At 32.0% G+C, this 14,932-nt stretch overlaps 2 protein-coding genes across 2 annotated transcripts; one reads left to right on the forward strand and one right to left on the reverse strand.

Moving 5' to 3' along the window:
- Nucleotides 1-475: 475 nt before the first annotated feature.
- LOC116774835 (protein I'm not dead yet-like) lies at nucleotides 476-6,169 on the forward strand. Its single transcript, XM_032667612.2, has 15 exons — nucleotides 476-567; nucleotides 647-785; nucleotides 1,058-1,210; nucleotides 1,361-1,476; nucleotides 1,722-1,836; nucleotides 2,053-2,155; nucleotides 2,227-2,287; nucleotides 2,384-2,509; nucleotides 2,580-2,694; nucleotides 2,764-2,879; nucleotides 3,017-3,108; nucleotides 3,187-3,279; nucleotides 3,735-3,928; nucleotides 5,101-5,238; nucleotides 5,679-6,169. Exons 1-15 carry the CDS (start codon nucleotides 560-562, stop codon nucleotides 5,796-5,798), a joined length of 1,689 nt encoding a protein of 562 aa, XP_032523503.1. The 5' UTR covers nucleotides 476-559; the 3' UTR covers nucleotides 5,799-6,169.
- A 2,334-nt stretch (nucleotides 6,170-8,503) lies between these two features.
- On the reverse strand, nucleotides 8,504-9,622 carry LOC116773462 (putative nuclease HARBI1; the record flags this gene model as incomplete). The annotated part of the gene is given in 3 exon segments (XM_061521226.1): nucleotides 8,504-8,574; nucleotides 8,683-9,395; nucleotides 9,480-9,622. Coding segments are annotated over 3 exon segments (927 nt in total), but the record flags the coding sequence as incomplete, so codon positions are not given.
- Nucleotides 9,623-14,932: the final 5,310 nt, after the last annotated feature.

Consider the following 14,932-nt stretch of genomic DNA (forward strand, 5'->3'; position numbering starts at 1 on the left):
TGTGACTAAGAATATAAAGAGAAAGGATCATAGATAGAGAGTGTGATATAAGTGGTATGTTCTTAATTTCTTTTTCTGTACTTCAGGTTTTATTGTAGTACAAGCTGACAAAAAGTGTCAAAATAAATGCTTCCAAGAAAGAAGATATGCTTCCAGCAGACTAAAGGTGGTGAATACATTTACCAGGTGGAGAAAATCTCGTAACTTGACGGGTTTTACATACCTCCTAAATTTCAGTGCAACTATCCAATATAATTTTTTTATTACCTAATAAATTTAGTATATTTTTTAAATGGCTGCATGTTTCAGAAGCATCTTAGTGCTTGCTTTTACAGTCAAAAGTAACAACTTTTATTGTAACTTTATAGCAAATAAAAATATTTAATAAATAGATATTTTAATAATGCTATCAAAACGTTTTGCTGTAAACTGTTCTTCAGCTGTCTAAAAAATTCATATTTTAAAAATTTTCTTTCAAACTTCAAAACGTCTGTTCTTTCTATTCCTATAAAAAGAAGATTCATAACATATTTTTTTTGTGGATTCGCCATATCGCAAGATGTTTGGGTAAAGTATTTTTTTATTTCATAAACACTATGAGATATTTATAATTTTAAATTTATTAATGATATTGAGATTTTTTTAGTTATGGGGAAACCGAAAAAGCTCCGCCTTTAGAAGTGACGGATAAACTAAAAATTTATTTGATCGTTCACTGGCGTGGCATCATTACCCTATTAGTCCCTTTGTTAACCATTGGTATCCTAGTACCATTTCCACCTGAGGTATTAAGTATTACAAATTAGTCATAAGAAAATAATACAGTTTAACAAAATATTCTCAAAAACTATTAACCAGTTTATTCAGTGTGCGTTCTGTATTCCCAACAACAAGAATGAAACACTTTTTATTTGTCACAATGATTTTAATATGATTTTTTTTTTGTATATATCTTTATTTAGTAACTTTGATATTAGCTGAAGATTATTACACAATAAGAAACGTCACAGGTACTTGAACAATTTTATTTATAGGAACCTACCTGTATTGTTTTCAGAAATGGCAATGGACTGCATATTGTCTTCTTGTTATGGCGGTTTACTGGGTCACTGAATGCATTCCATTACCAGTGACGGCATTTTTACCAGTGATAGTATTTCCCATCACTGGAGTTATGACTACAACTGAAGTATGCAAGTGTTACGTTAGTGTAAGTATAATTTTATATGCAGGTATCTGTTATAACAAAGTTTATATCCATGTTTTGCAATGAAAGTGTTTATTAAAATAGAGAGGACTAAAAGATTTTAAATAGAATAGAAAATTTGTTCTACATAATGATATTATTTTTTTTACTCAGGATGCAGTGATAATGTTTCTTGGAAGTCTTATGTTAGCAGCCTCGGTCGAGCAGTCAGGACTTCACAGGCGTATGGCATTTGTAGCTATCCGATCAGTTGGATATTCACATCGAAAGTTAGTATTCGTTCTATGAAATTTAATCGCCATAGTAACATTGTATACCTTAATGTATAATAAATGTCTACAATTCTTAGAAGAAAACATCAATTTAAATTAAATTAAAATCTTTTAAAATAAAAAAGTAATCTTTTATAAATTTATTTAATTTAAATCTTTTATAAATCTATATTAATTTAAAGCAGGCACCACTACAATTTTTTTGAAGTATAATTTATTGAATGCAATTTGATTCTGTTAAGGTTGCTGGTAGCGATGGTCATAGTAACATCATTTTGTTCAATGTGGATAACAAATACAGCCGCCACGACAATGATGATGCCCATTATATTTGCAGTATTAAAAGTTTTTGAAGATGTAAGTAAATGACCACGAATATGTACACAACGAGTTAAAATATTCAAGAAATCGAGACGCGTTGAATCAAATCATTTGAAAACTTTAAAAAAATATCTTAAATTGACTAACTTATATTTTAAAGCATATTACTAATTTTTTTTATTTTAAGTATGATTGTCACTAGTATATACAGAGGAGAAGAGTGTTATAAACATTATATGAAATTTCTTTCAGCAAAAACTCCTTAATGTATATGACACAGATGTGAGCGGTTCTAAAGTTGCCTCTGATATCGCTTCATGCTACTTCTGTACTGCAACATTTTCGGCAACAATTGGTTTGTGTATTAAGATTTTCATTTCGTGGGCAAATTATTATGCTTTATATATAATTTAAACCATATTTTAGGGGGCGTTGGAACTCTTATAGGAACAGGAACAAACCTAGTTTTTAAGGGTCTATTTGTCACGTATGTTAATATCATTTTAAATATTTTTTGCATGAAATAAAAGAAGTTAAATTTATTATAATTTTTCAAACTACTATAAATTACAACTTATTTCAGAGAATATCCCAATGCTCCTGATTACTTATCATTTCCTTTGTTTTCCGCGTTTGGTATTCCATACATGATAGTTTTAGATATATTTTTGGTTCTATATATCTTAATAGTTTATACTGGTTTGTTTAGGTAAGAAAATATCAAATAGTACTTAAAACTAAAGCATACTTTTTTATTATAATATTAACATTTCTTTTAGGCCAAATAGTGAGGCTGCCAGAAAAACGAAAATACCAGCAAACGCTTTAAAAGCCGCTGAAGAGGCTGTTGCGCGTGAATATGCTTCTTTGGGAAAAATAACATTTTGGGAAAAAGTATTTGTCTTTGTAGGATTACAATATTTAGCTGATCAAATAAATAATAACATTCCTATTTGTTTTCAGGCAGTCATAGTATTATTTGGAAGTTCCATCATTTTATTCTTTTGTCGATCTCCTCAAATATTTAAAGGATGGGGCGATCTTATAAGCGACTTCTTCGAATTAAATAACATAAAGTTGTATGTATAAAAACTTTAGTAGATGAAAATATTTTTGATTGAAATATAATCATTAATAAATTTTATAACGCGATTCATATATATTTACATAACATATTTGTTTCTTAATCAAAAAATAATGACTTTTCCTTAACCAGCGTACGAGACTCGGCCGTAGCAGCATGTATAATAACTGTAATGCTTATTTTTCCATCTAATCTTTTATTCTTTAAGAACTGCAGTGCAAAATGTGAATAACTTTTTACTTACGAATTTTTTGATAGTTTGCGTTATAGTGTGTTTATTTTAATTGCGTTAAAAATTCTAGTTCACGAAGATTTACCGAAAAAACCAATTCGGTCGGTATTGGACTGGGCTATAATGATGGCAGAAATGCCCTTCAGTTTCGTTTTCCTTCTCGGTGTGTATTACTAACACAAATTTTAACCTGGCTTCATGTTTTAAGGCTTCGATGCTGGCCAGAATGAGAGATTTTTTTTAGCGCTCATAGACAACATAGTATCTATAAGTCGTTTGACCTTTCCATCAAAGCTTGTCTTAACTGCATATAGGATATATCCTAATACCAATAGTGCAAAATAGGAATAGAAACTAGCTTGGTAATTTTGGAATTTTTTTTTTATTGATTGAATGTGGATTATTTAAACTTGTATATATTTATTCTTAGAAAATCCGAATGTGTACAATGAATGGGATAAATAATTATAAGTCGTTCGTCAAAATCAAAGCGAAAGTTAGCCAACGTAATTTATGCGTCAGTTTTGTTGATGAAAACGGCTTAAGAAAATAAATAATATTTGATATGACAAAATACTTAATAAGTGATCTATAAAAATTAAAAAACATTTCTTTAAGGTGGCGGATTCGCTTTGTCCACTGCTGCTAAACTCTCTGGATTAAATTCGAAAATTGGAGAATGCATTCAAGGACTAAAAGTTTTACCCGATATAGTAATTGTCTTGATAATAGTTACTGTTGTTATAATGATAACAAATTTTGCATCAAATATTGCGGTTTGTAACGTGTTTACTCCGATTTCAATGCAACTGGTAAGCATTTATACTAGTAAAATATTTTTTACGTCCAAAAATTTATCATAACTTAGAATGGTATTGTAAACAACACACTACACCAAGAGACATATTGTCGTAACACTGTATTGTCGTTTGCTATAAATGTAGAGCATGACCTGCGACGGTACATCGAACTCCGTTCTGCATAGAGACCTCCACCTTTTTAGGGCAACCACGCTTTTGATAACAATCTCAGAAATTTTATGGACTGCGATTTCGTGTCCGAATCCGCTCGTCTTAAAAATGATCGGCTATTTACCGTGCGCGAGCTAGGTAACTAGATAAACAAAAGATATTCGAAAAATTTGATCTCAAAATAACGACGAATGTTACTGTACAAGCTCGAACTACGGTAAATCTCAAATGATAAGTTTGGTAAGGATCGGTTAATTGAAGTAAATAATTAAGAATTCCTCATTGTGCTATTTCTAAAACGAACAACTACCAGCTAACAGCAATAAAACCTAGCATATACGGAATTCGAATAATAAATACCCGAAAAAATCATCTCATTTTCAACATTTAACAAATTCATATCGAAAAACCCTAAGTTCTACTGGAAAATCTTAACACCTACCGTAATTTAAGCTTTCGTAACATAGTACATACGAGTTTATAATCCCGCAACGTACCATAATATACACGATCTTGACCTACGAACAACGCCTCATTTCATACAAGTAGCTCCGGCGTCCTGTCGTCGGAGGACGAGATGCTGTAACGTCCCTCAATGTACCCTCCCTTCTACGACATCCTAAAACAAGGAACAGCTTATGTTACTTTTACAACAAGCGACTCCCCTTTCGTCGTCATTGGAATGCGATTCAATGTTAACTTTCATGTATCGTTAATAGTCGGTCAATATAGGAAAGAAAGGTGTTAATTATTATATAAGTTATACAGCAAAAAAGACAGGATAAATATATATTTTTTTTAATTTATAAATACAATACTTCCTTATTAGTTAAAAAACAGTTACGAAGGAAACCGTAAGACGTTTACAATACTTATCAATTGTTACTGTTACCACAATTTTTTTATGCACATATGATATTTATGCACAGGAATGGCTGTAGTTATTTTATTTTTTTTATAAATTTGATGGTTTAAATATGAATGACGTCACTAATATTTAGAACATTTTTTAGGCACGAGAAGTGAAACACAATCCTTTGATGTACTGCATTGCATCTGGGTTTGCTGCTTCTCATTGTTTTTTGTTGCCAGTGGGTACACCTGGTAATCTTATAGTGCAAAGTGCTGCAAAAGTTCCAACATCAAAAATGGTAAATAAAAATCTATAATTATATTTACGTATTGTGATAGATATATATATATATATATATATATATATATATATATATATATATATATATGTATATATTGCCTTAATACATATTTTTGAATTTATTGATATTAAAAAAAAAATATGACAGTATTTTTATCTTTTCTTGATTTCCCACTAATACTTTGATTAGTTAGCTATGAATTAAAAGAATAATCGTCTCTAATGTATTCTTCTATGTGAATAGTTTTTCTTCGTTCCTTATTTCTTTTTTAAAGTATTTATGCAAGATATTATCAAATAAATTTTATTGTCATGTAAATATTTTTTCATATTATACTATATCCATATCAAGTTGTCATGAAATCGAAAATAATTAGCGATAACAATTAGGTTAATACTTTCACAACAATCAATAATAAAAACATATATTTTTATCAGGCAGTAGCTGGAATTGGACCAACCATATCAACTATCATTATAACATGGCTTGCAGTAAATTTTTATGCTCCTATTGTGTGGCCAATTTTGAAAAATCCATCCCCAGATTGGCTTGGTTAAAGTTTAGTCTTGAACATTGATAGTATTTACAAGCATTGTAATATTATGGAAGTGGATTTATATAATTAATAACAATATACTAGTACCATTAGTCCAAGTTTGCATCGCTGACTTAACACTCTCTGCTTTAATATTTTTCATTCATAAATCATCAGCGATAGGGGTATATGTACATATATGATCATTTCTGGCTGAAAAAAATGATTAGATAGGGGATGGGAAAATGTTTAATGTGTGTAAGGAAATTGGGAAAAAATAATTATTTTATGATTAGTTATGTTATAGTTTTTTATTTATACCACCTTAAAGTATTTTATAGTTTGTAGTAATTAGTACGTTTGTATTTAAATAAACATTAATTTAATTCGCAATTGGTGTAATTATTTGGTTAAGTTTCCCTAGTTGGTTTACATTTTGTTCTAATTTAAACATTTTTAAAACGTTTTGCTTATTATACGTTCTACAGCTTAGCCTAGAGTTCTTTAAAAGGGGTTTGGTTTCTAAAAAAAGGTATTTATAGCTAAGTGAGCAAAGCGGTGACAATGATAATACCTTTGGTTGTCAGGATCTTGGGGGCTGTAAAAACGAAATCATACTATTTTGTATATTGCGTCTTTGTAAATTGAATTTATCTTATTTAAGGTGTTTTGGTTTAAGATAATAATTAGTTTGTTCTAGATAAGGTTTTATTTGTTATTTAAAAGTACTGGCTTTATAAGACAATTTTTTTTAATGGTTTTGTTAGAATCCTAAATTCAGAAGTGGGATAGCCTTCATGTAAAACCTTTTTGATTGTACAAAAAGTATTAAATAAAATAAAACACCAATTATGTTTTAAAATCTACTTTAAAAATTACTTGCGTGTGAATATGACTGATAGATAACATTAGTCTCGCAACAAATCGCGTCGACGAAATAGGGATCGTAGATTTTGTAATAGAATAAGATCTAGGAGTATATGTTTAGATTACGAGCGAGAAGTAGGATTCATTCTTGGTCAGACCATCCTATCACGTTTCAATACGTTAATTATTTATCGCACTGATTTAAGTAACGCGAATCTTAGACCCAGTTTCACTACTCAGTTTGTTAAATCTAAACAAGGCATTTACCAACGAACCTTCAAAAATATAATGGTCCGTCAAAATATTTCTGTCCTACGATGAAAAATTAACAAGCCTTTATTAAATGATGCGTTAAAGGACCGCCTAGTAAATTTTATCGTTCTTTTTATAATACGAAGACATTGAAGTACACATATTAAATACGATATCTTTGCTGCGATGCACCACTTTATCCCTTGATCGTATAATACGGACGTTGTTAGGTGATGAGACTAAATTTTGAATTAAATAATGTCGTTGATTGCATAGATTTGACGCACAAAAGAGATTCTTTTCACTTTACTAGGTATAATCTGTCAAACTCGTGCTGTGAATTGTAGCCGTTATATGTAATATTTTATATAATATCTTATTTGCAATGGCCAAGAAAAAGTCTTATACCAAATTTTCCATTAAATGAAAAAGAGATATTAATACATCTCATTGATAAATATAAGGAGATAATTGAAAATAAACAAACCGATGCTGTAACTATCGTTGCAAAAAATCAGGGCTGGGAAAAACTAGCTGAGGAATTTAATTCCTTCAGCTCTTTATGTAATAGAAAAATAGATCAATTAAAAACACGTTGGGACAACATAAAAAGATTTACAAGAAAAGAGAAGGCTTTAGCAAAACGGGAGTCCCTCTTAACAGGTAAAATCCGTAATTATATCTCTTTGAGGGTTATAAATTCATAATATACACATTGTTCATCATATAGTATTAAAACCCTAAGAACAAACACATTGCATTTTTATTTATTTTTAGAAGGAGGCACGCCTGCTATAAACTATGATGGTCCATTGCAAGCACAGGTAGTCTTTGCTAGGACCAAGTTTAGACGGACTTGTTAATGTTTTCGACTCCGACACCCAATTTATAGAGAAAATATGTAATAGTTCTAGCAGAAACTGAAACAGAAGTAAGTGAAATAAAATGAATACAATGCAATATATTAAAAAAATGCAAATTTTTTCATAGTTTTTTTATTGTAGGTTATTGATTGTATGCACATATAATTTTTTTATTTCTATTTTAGGAAGACAAGAAAACTGATGCTGGACCTTCACAAAGCCAAAAAAGAAAATTTACCATCAGATGTAGGTATTGCTTGTTTGTAAATTACAATGATATTTTGACACTATGTTCCTTATAGTAATATATGTATGTACAAAATGTGTATAAACAACAGAACCCTAATTGTATCATGTATTGTGATTTGTGTTAGCATAACTATCACTATTGTTTCAGAATACAGACAATATTTGAAAAAATTGGACACCAGCAGCATTAAAGACCAAGGTGTCTAATCCTCTTAAACGCGAAAATAATCGAACATCATCATCATAGTTCATCGAAGAAGACCAAGAACATCACTCTAGGACGAAGTTTTACAGAATAAAATTGAGTTATTAGAAAAACTAAAACAAAATGCTCAGTCAGAAGCAGATTTGAAAAATAAATTACTAGAAGAACAAATTAAGCAGGAACAAATAAAGACGCAAATTTTAACATTAGAATTAAAAAAACTCCAACAGTAATATTATTCATTTATTATATTTAACATTATTATTAGACGAGTTTTATAAGCGGAGGGTTTTATTTCGATTTTTCTTTCTCTTGCATAGGTCTTAAGAGCGCAGTATCACTTAGTCGCCTCTTACGACATCCTGGGATAGAAACGAAGTGGTGACACTTTATATTCTTACGCCGTCGCCATTAATATAAATCATTATACTGGTGCAAACTTTTTAAATAATTATTGATAAACTGCCTGCCTGATTTCATCAATATATTATGAAATACACCAGTAGCAACAACTGCCAAACAGTTTTTCAGCTCAATCTGCATGCCCAGAGAAAGTATAGAAAACCGTCGCTTCCAAACCCAGAACAGACTTTTTACTGGATTTCTGCTTCGTATTTGGGCCTCAGTATATAGACTTTCATCAGGTGTTCTGGGATTATCCAGTGGCATCATTATATAGGGTTTATTCATATATCCACTTTTAGCTAACAAAACTGCATCACTATAGTGACCTCTGTCAAACATTGCATTTCTGAATGAAGAATTCCATATAGTTTGGTCCTGACTACTACCAGGCCATCTTGCTACTAGATCCATAATTTTCAAGTCTGCACTAGCAATTGCTGGGACATTAATTGACATGTAGCCTTTGCAGTTTCTAATATATTCAGCATTTTCTCGATCTGGGGAGCGGATTTTAATATGGGTACAATCTATAGCACCCAGAAATTTTAGAAACCGTGCTTTATTATAAAAAAGTAGCTGAACTGTTCTTTATTCAGTTATAGTGTCCGGAAATTGTATAAAATTTCGGCTAAGAGAGGCTATAGCAGCGGTGACCTTATGTATAATTCTGTGTGCAGTTGACTTGCCACAATTGTCACCCACTGTCATTTGTGTTGAACCAGTTGTATAGTATCGTAGAGTCAATAAAAGTTAGTTTATGGGAGAAATAGATTCATTTCTGTAACAAAATTGAGTTTATAATATTTTTCAGATATAGGTTAGAATAAATACCACGAATAGTTACGAATGGGTATATACTTACCAATCTGATGGGTGCTCAAGTTTGTATTCTAGTAACCGCAAAACACCCAGAGTAGATTCTTTTGAAAACTGAAATCTTGTGCTAAAATCAACATCGTCGTATTCTTCAAAGTAATCCTGCTGTTCTTTAAATATTCTTGGACGTTTTACAATAATATCTAAAACGTCTAAATTATCAAAATTTTCGTTAATGTCGTTTCCAAAAATAAAGTTATATGCAGAATCCATAATGAGAATGATTATAGATTTATCACAAAATTTCACAATATTTAATTGACATTGAGTTTTGACAATACAACAGATTAATAGTCCGTTAGCCATTTGACGGACTTTTCGAGCAGGAATTAATATTAATGTCTTGTTAAAATATTTAAACAGACGTTAGTGCGTGGTAGGACGCTCGATACATCTAACAGTCCATCAAACGCCTTAACAAGCCATTATTTATTTAACATTTATTGGCGAAACTGGGTTTTAGCATCGAAATAAAAATTAACGAAACTGTTCGGTATACTTTTTCAACTGGGAAATTAAAAAAAAAAGAACAAGCAATTCAAATTAAATTAATTTAAATTAATGCATGAGTCTATCAGCTACAAATTTAATTAATTAAAAGAAGACGCATTCGGTAAGTTTTGTTTGCTATATTCAATTGTTAAGCATATGTAGGAGTGGGTAAGTTCACCTTTATCAATACAGTCTCACTCTTTGGCTTCACTAAACTTGTAGTATCTGACCGTGAGTGAATGTTCCAATTTTCTGAGTTTTTTACTTTACTTGCCAAAGTTGGTTGCAACATTCATTTAATAACTCGTGAAATGCTTAATGCTAGTTAGCAGGTAGACAGAAAATAATAGAAGCTTTGGAACCGAAAAATTTTGTGGTTGTGTCGCCAGGACAAACTGTTTATAGGAAACCCACACACACGGACAGGTACCTCAATGGTAACTCACATCACCACCCTATACAGTTAGCTACCGTTGGCAAATCTTTGTTACAGAGAGCCCAACACCTTTGTGATGCTGACCACCTAGAGGCCGAGCTGCAGCATGTAAAACATGCTCTCACCATCAACAACCTGCCCGTGCCTCGCCAGCATCGCAAGAACCACCTGAAGCCACCCGCAGTTGAACGACAACCTGCGATACTACCATATGTGAAGAGAGTTACTGACAGAATAGGCAACATTTTGAAGACTATTTACAAACCACATAAGAAAGTGAGCCAATTCTTGAGACCAATCAAGAGTAACATTCCTTTACAACAAGCGGGTGTATACAAACTCGACTGTGACTGTGGCTTGTCATACATTGGACAGACGAAGAGGAGCATCGGTACAAGGGTTAAAGAACACATCTCAGACATCAAAAACAGGCGCGCGTCGAAGTCAGCAGTCTGTGAACACACAATGGACAAACCAGGCCACTACATTCGTTTTGATAAACCTCAAATCCTCGCTCGGGAAGACAAGTATATACCGAGATTAATTCGCGAGGCTATTGAAATTAAAAAACATCCCAATTTCAATAGAGAAGATGGCTGGAATCTATCAAACACCTGGGACCCCGTTCTTAAAAATATAAAATCCCATGTCCGAAACCACACTACAGGACCTCAAGACACCGTGAGCGCATTCTGCCGGCATCCAGAGCGGTACGCCAGAAAATTTAGAAATCGATGGCGGTAGATGATAAATAACAAGGACCAACTGACAGACTTTCACACCTCGTCTGCCCGTGATCACGGTTGCTGCAAAGTAACCGAAACGTCAGGATTATGTAGTTTTGAAGTAATAAAATCCGCGTAGTAAATCCGAATAATACTAGTTTCATTTAAATGAATACTCGCGAAAATCTTAGATCTCATTATGTGAACAAGACTTATGTAAATCGTCAGAGGCGGAAGCAACGTTGGTTTAGTTTTCTTAATTAAATATTCACAGTTCAAATTGAAACTAGACTCTAGTGTACGTGGACCTTATCAGGTAATTGAAGTCCTATTCAATGGTTGCTATCAGTTCAAACTTATCAGTGGTCCGTGTGGGAAAACTACACAAGCAGCATCTGAGTATATGGTACCTTTGAACTGAGAGAGATGTTCTAAATCATGCGCAGTTTATAGAGTGTAAATCTAGTTGCATATTGCAAGCTGATGATTGGCTTTGACACATATTCATGTCATTATCGAAAAACTATTAATGATATAATCATATATTGGACGTGCGATTCATTGATGCCTCCTTCCATGGTAAACATATTCATGTCATTCTTGAAATATCTCATACACGCCACAATCTTGTATTGGAAGTGCGATTCAGAAATGCCTCCGTCCGTAATGATAGGCCTGTAATTAGAGGCACGTAACTTATAACTGGAATGTTGACGAGCAATTCAGAGATGCATCTACCATCCGCAGACAGTGGGGACACCTTCTGTCTGATTTGTTTACAGATGCAGGCTTGGTGATCGGCTCGATGGAACCTTGCTGCGAAAAGTAGTATAAACAGGAATACGAATTATGAGGGCTTCACAGATTTTTATCCTATATATATAATTTCACTTTACACCACTTTCTTCGTGTGCTTAACCAATGAGATTATCACAATCTCTTAAAGTATTCAAGATGACGACGTAAAAGGCCATAGAATGGAGTCATCATCATCGTCCGTCCAACTAAGTATCAACATAGCTGGATGTAGTGGCGACCCTCCCGCTGAAGTTCAGGCTTCACTATCAACTGAACATAATGTAGATCGTACCGAGGACGACGGTTTTTCAGGAGAGGCCGATTTAGGGAACGCATATTTAATTTGAACCGAACTATTAAATTCCTGAACGCATCCAAAGTGCCGCTAAAGCGATGACATTTGTTTTGTTCACTTTTACGCGTTAAAATATTTATCGACGGAATTTGTGTCTTTGTAAATTGAATTTATCTTATTTAAGGTGTTTTGGTTTAAGATAATAATTAGTTTGTTCTAGTTAAGGTTTTATTTGTTATTGAAAAGTATTGGCTATATAAGACAATTAATTATATTTTTTTAATGATTTTCTTGGAATCCCAAATGTATAATACTATACGAATCAACTTCAATTATTAGGCATAAAGGGTTCTCAAACCACAACATTTCAGTTGTTCATTGAGTCCAATCCAAAGTAACTGTCAAGGATCTTCATGTTCTTCAAAAGTGTGGTAATACCTCACTACGAGAAAACTGATTTTACGTTGAAATGCAAAAGTTCTGCATCTATGGAGTATGTTGTTACATTTTGCCAAGTGGTGAGGAATGTCATCTCACTCCTTTTGTACTGCTTGACAATTAAAAGTTATGTTAAAAAAGATTACCTGTTTTACTTATTGCAATTTTCATAAAACCAATATTGTCAGCCGCAAGTATAGACGTGGAATAGTTAGCCTCTTGGTATTTTATATGATACACTCAGGGGAGTGTGAACTGGAATGGCACGAATAAATTATTTAAGCTCTTTTTCTCCGTCGGAAAACCAAATGAACCGCGAACCTTAATGCTTTCCTTTTATATCTTCTGTCATTTGGTATATAACAAGAAAACAACTTAGATAAGTATACCTTCAGTTTAGAAAATTTACTCTTATTCCATAAATCTGACTTTATTCTATGGAGTAATAAAAAATACACTTTACCAAGTTCTCTATACAGTAAAAGTGGAAGAGAGTGAGACATTAAAAATGACGACCAGTTACCGAATAAGTTAGAAAAAGTTGTCATTCCTACAGTTAAAAAAGGTATTTTAATAATGATTTCGTTTCATTTGTATAATCAGACAAGTTGCTTAGATGTGTCACTATATTAGTAGTTATCGTGAATTAGAATCTAATAAGTGTACTTGTGACACGTAGAGAACACATGTTAGGTAGACTTTTGATATGATTGCTTATATGAGTTTTTTTCTTAATTTTTATCCTTTTTTTTTTTGATGACGCAGGGAAACTCTTTTTACGAGCCGTCTCACCGGCCTTGGTGGGGCCGGAGAGGATGTGTGAGACTCGACCTGGGCAGGTCCCTACTCACTAAAACCAGACCTTTTGAAAGCTTAGAACCTTCTTTATGTGAAAACAATGTTATTGACTCTCAAGTACAATAATAATTATAATTTTGCTTTTGATATAATACCGTATCATTATATTCTTTTTTTTTTATTTTGTCATGGTTTCAATGCAATAACAGAATATTGCGTTGTATAACTTCTACTGTAATTATTTTTTAGTGGTGGTTTTACTTTAAATTTAATTAATTCAATTAATACTTTTCTTTAGTCCTCACCACGATGCCAGTCACCAGTTTATTGGTCATAAGTTCTAAGTGTTTTAATAGATATTTTATAATTTTTTCGGAAATTCTATAAATTAGTTGAAAACAAAAAAATGTTTAAAATTCAGTTTAAATAATTAGAAGTGTAACCAATATTTATAAGTCCATTTAAAAGTATTGAGACGTTGTCTTATTACTAATATAAAAGAATATTCTGGATTATCCGAAACAGTTAAAATATTTACAAAAAGAAACGATCCTACGTAGGTCGTATTTAAAAAATTCTTAGTCTATTTTACATTCACTTTATTTATAAAATTAACATAAGTGAAATAAAGATTGTATATGTATTTTTTATCAGAAATATCAAGGAGCATTTATAATAAATATATGATTTTCAGATTTTATTTCGCCGTTTTAATTATGTAGCTTTTTACTTTTCATTATTTTTTTTCAATATATTTATTTTTTTGAGAAAAAATCTGTGGTTCATCAAAGCCTAACTGTAACTAAACTCGTCTAATGTATGTTCAGATACTATTAGCCTGGACAATTATGCTTTTAATATTACAAATTTTTTAGCCCTTATGTCGACGCTCCTTATCATTTATTCAATGCCTGACAAGGTCTACTAACAATCAAATTTGTATATATCCATGTCTTGTAAGTGAATGATGCTCATAATTGGTCTTGAGAATTGGCTGTCTCTTTGATGAGATTTATATATTATTTCGACAGAAACCTTTAAAAATGTAATCTATTCTGTTAGTGATTCTCCTCAAATATAGAGAAGGTTATGACTCAATTGTGGGAGCTTCAGATGGTTCTTGTGATACTGTGGAGGCATAGAGATGTTGTTAATGGTAAGATTATGCTATCCATGGTGCAGGTCGGGGTCTCGATGTTCAGCATCTTAAAAGTGTTGGTTGGGCCCTCTGAAACAAAGAATTACCAACGGGGGCTAACTGGCAAGGGTTGGTGTGATTTCCTTTTAAATACCTATCTACCTGTAAGTAAATTTTCTAGAAACAGTTTGTCCTAGCATATTCTGATTTTTTTTTCTTCACTTTTATAGTATTTTTCCTACCCTTAAAAAGATTCGTATAGAAACAACTTTTATGAATTTTATGAAATGGCCAACTAGATTTGAGTTAAAATATTTTT

The sequence above is a fragment of the Danaus plexippus genome, chromosome 8 (assembly GCF_018135715.1).
Source record: "Danaus plexippus chromosome 8, MEX_DaPlex, whole genome shotgun sequence".
Taxonomy (NCBI): domain Eukaryota; kingdom Metazoa; phylum Arthropoda; class Insecta; order Lepidoptera; family Nymphalidae; genus Danaus; species Danaus plexippus.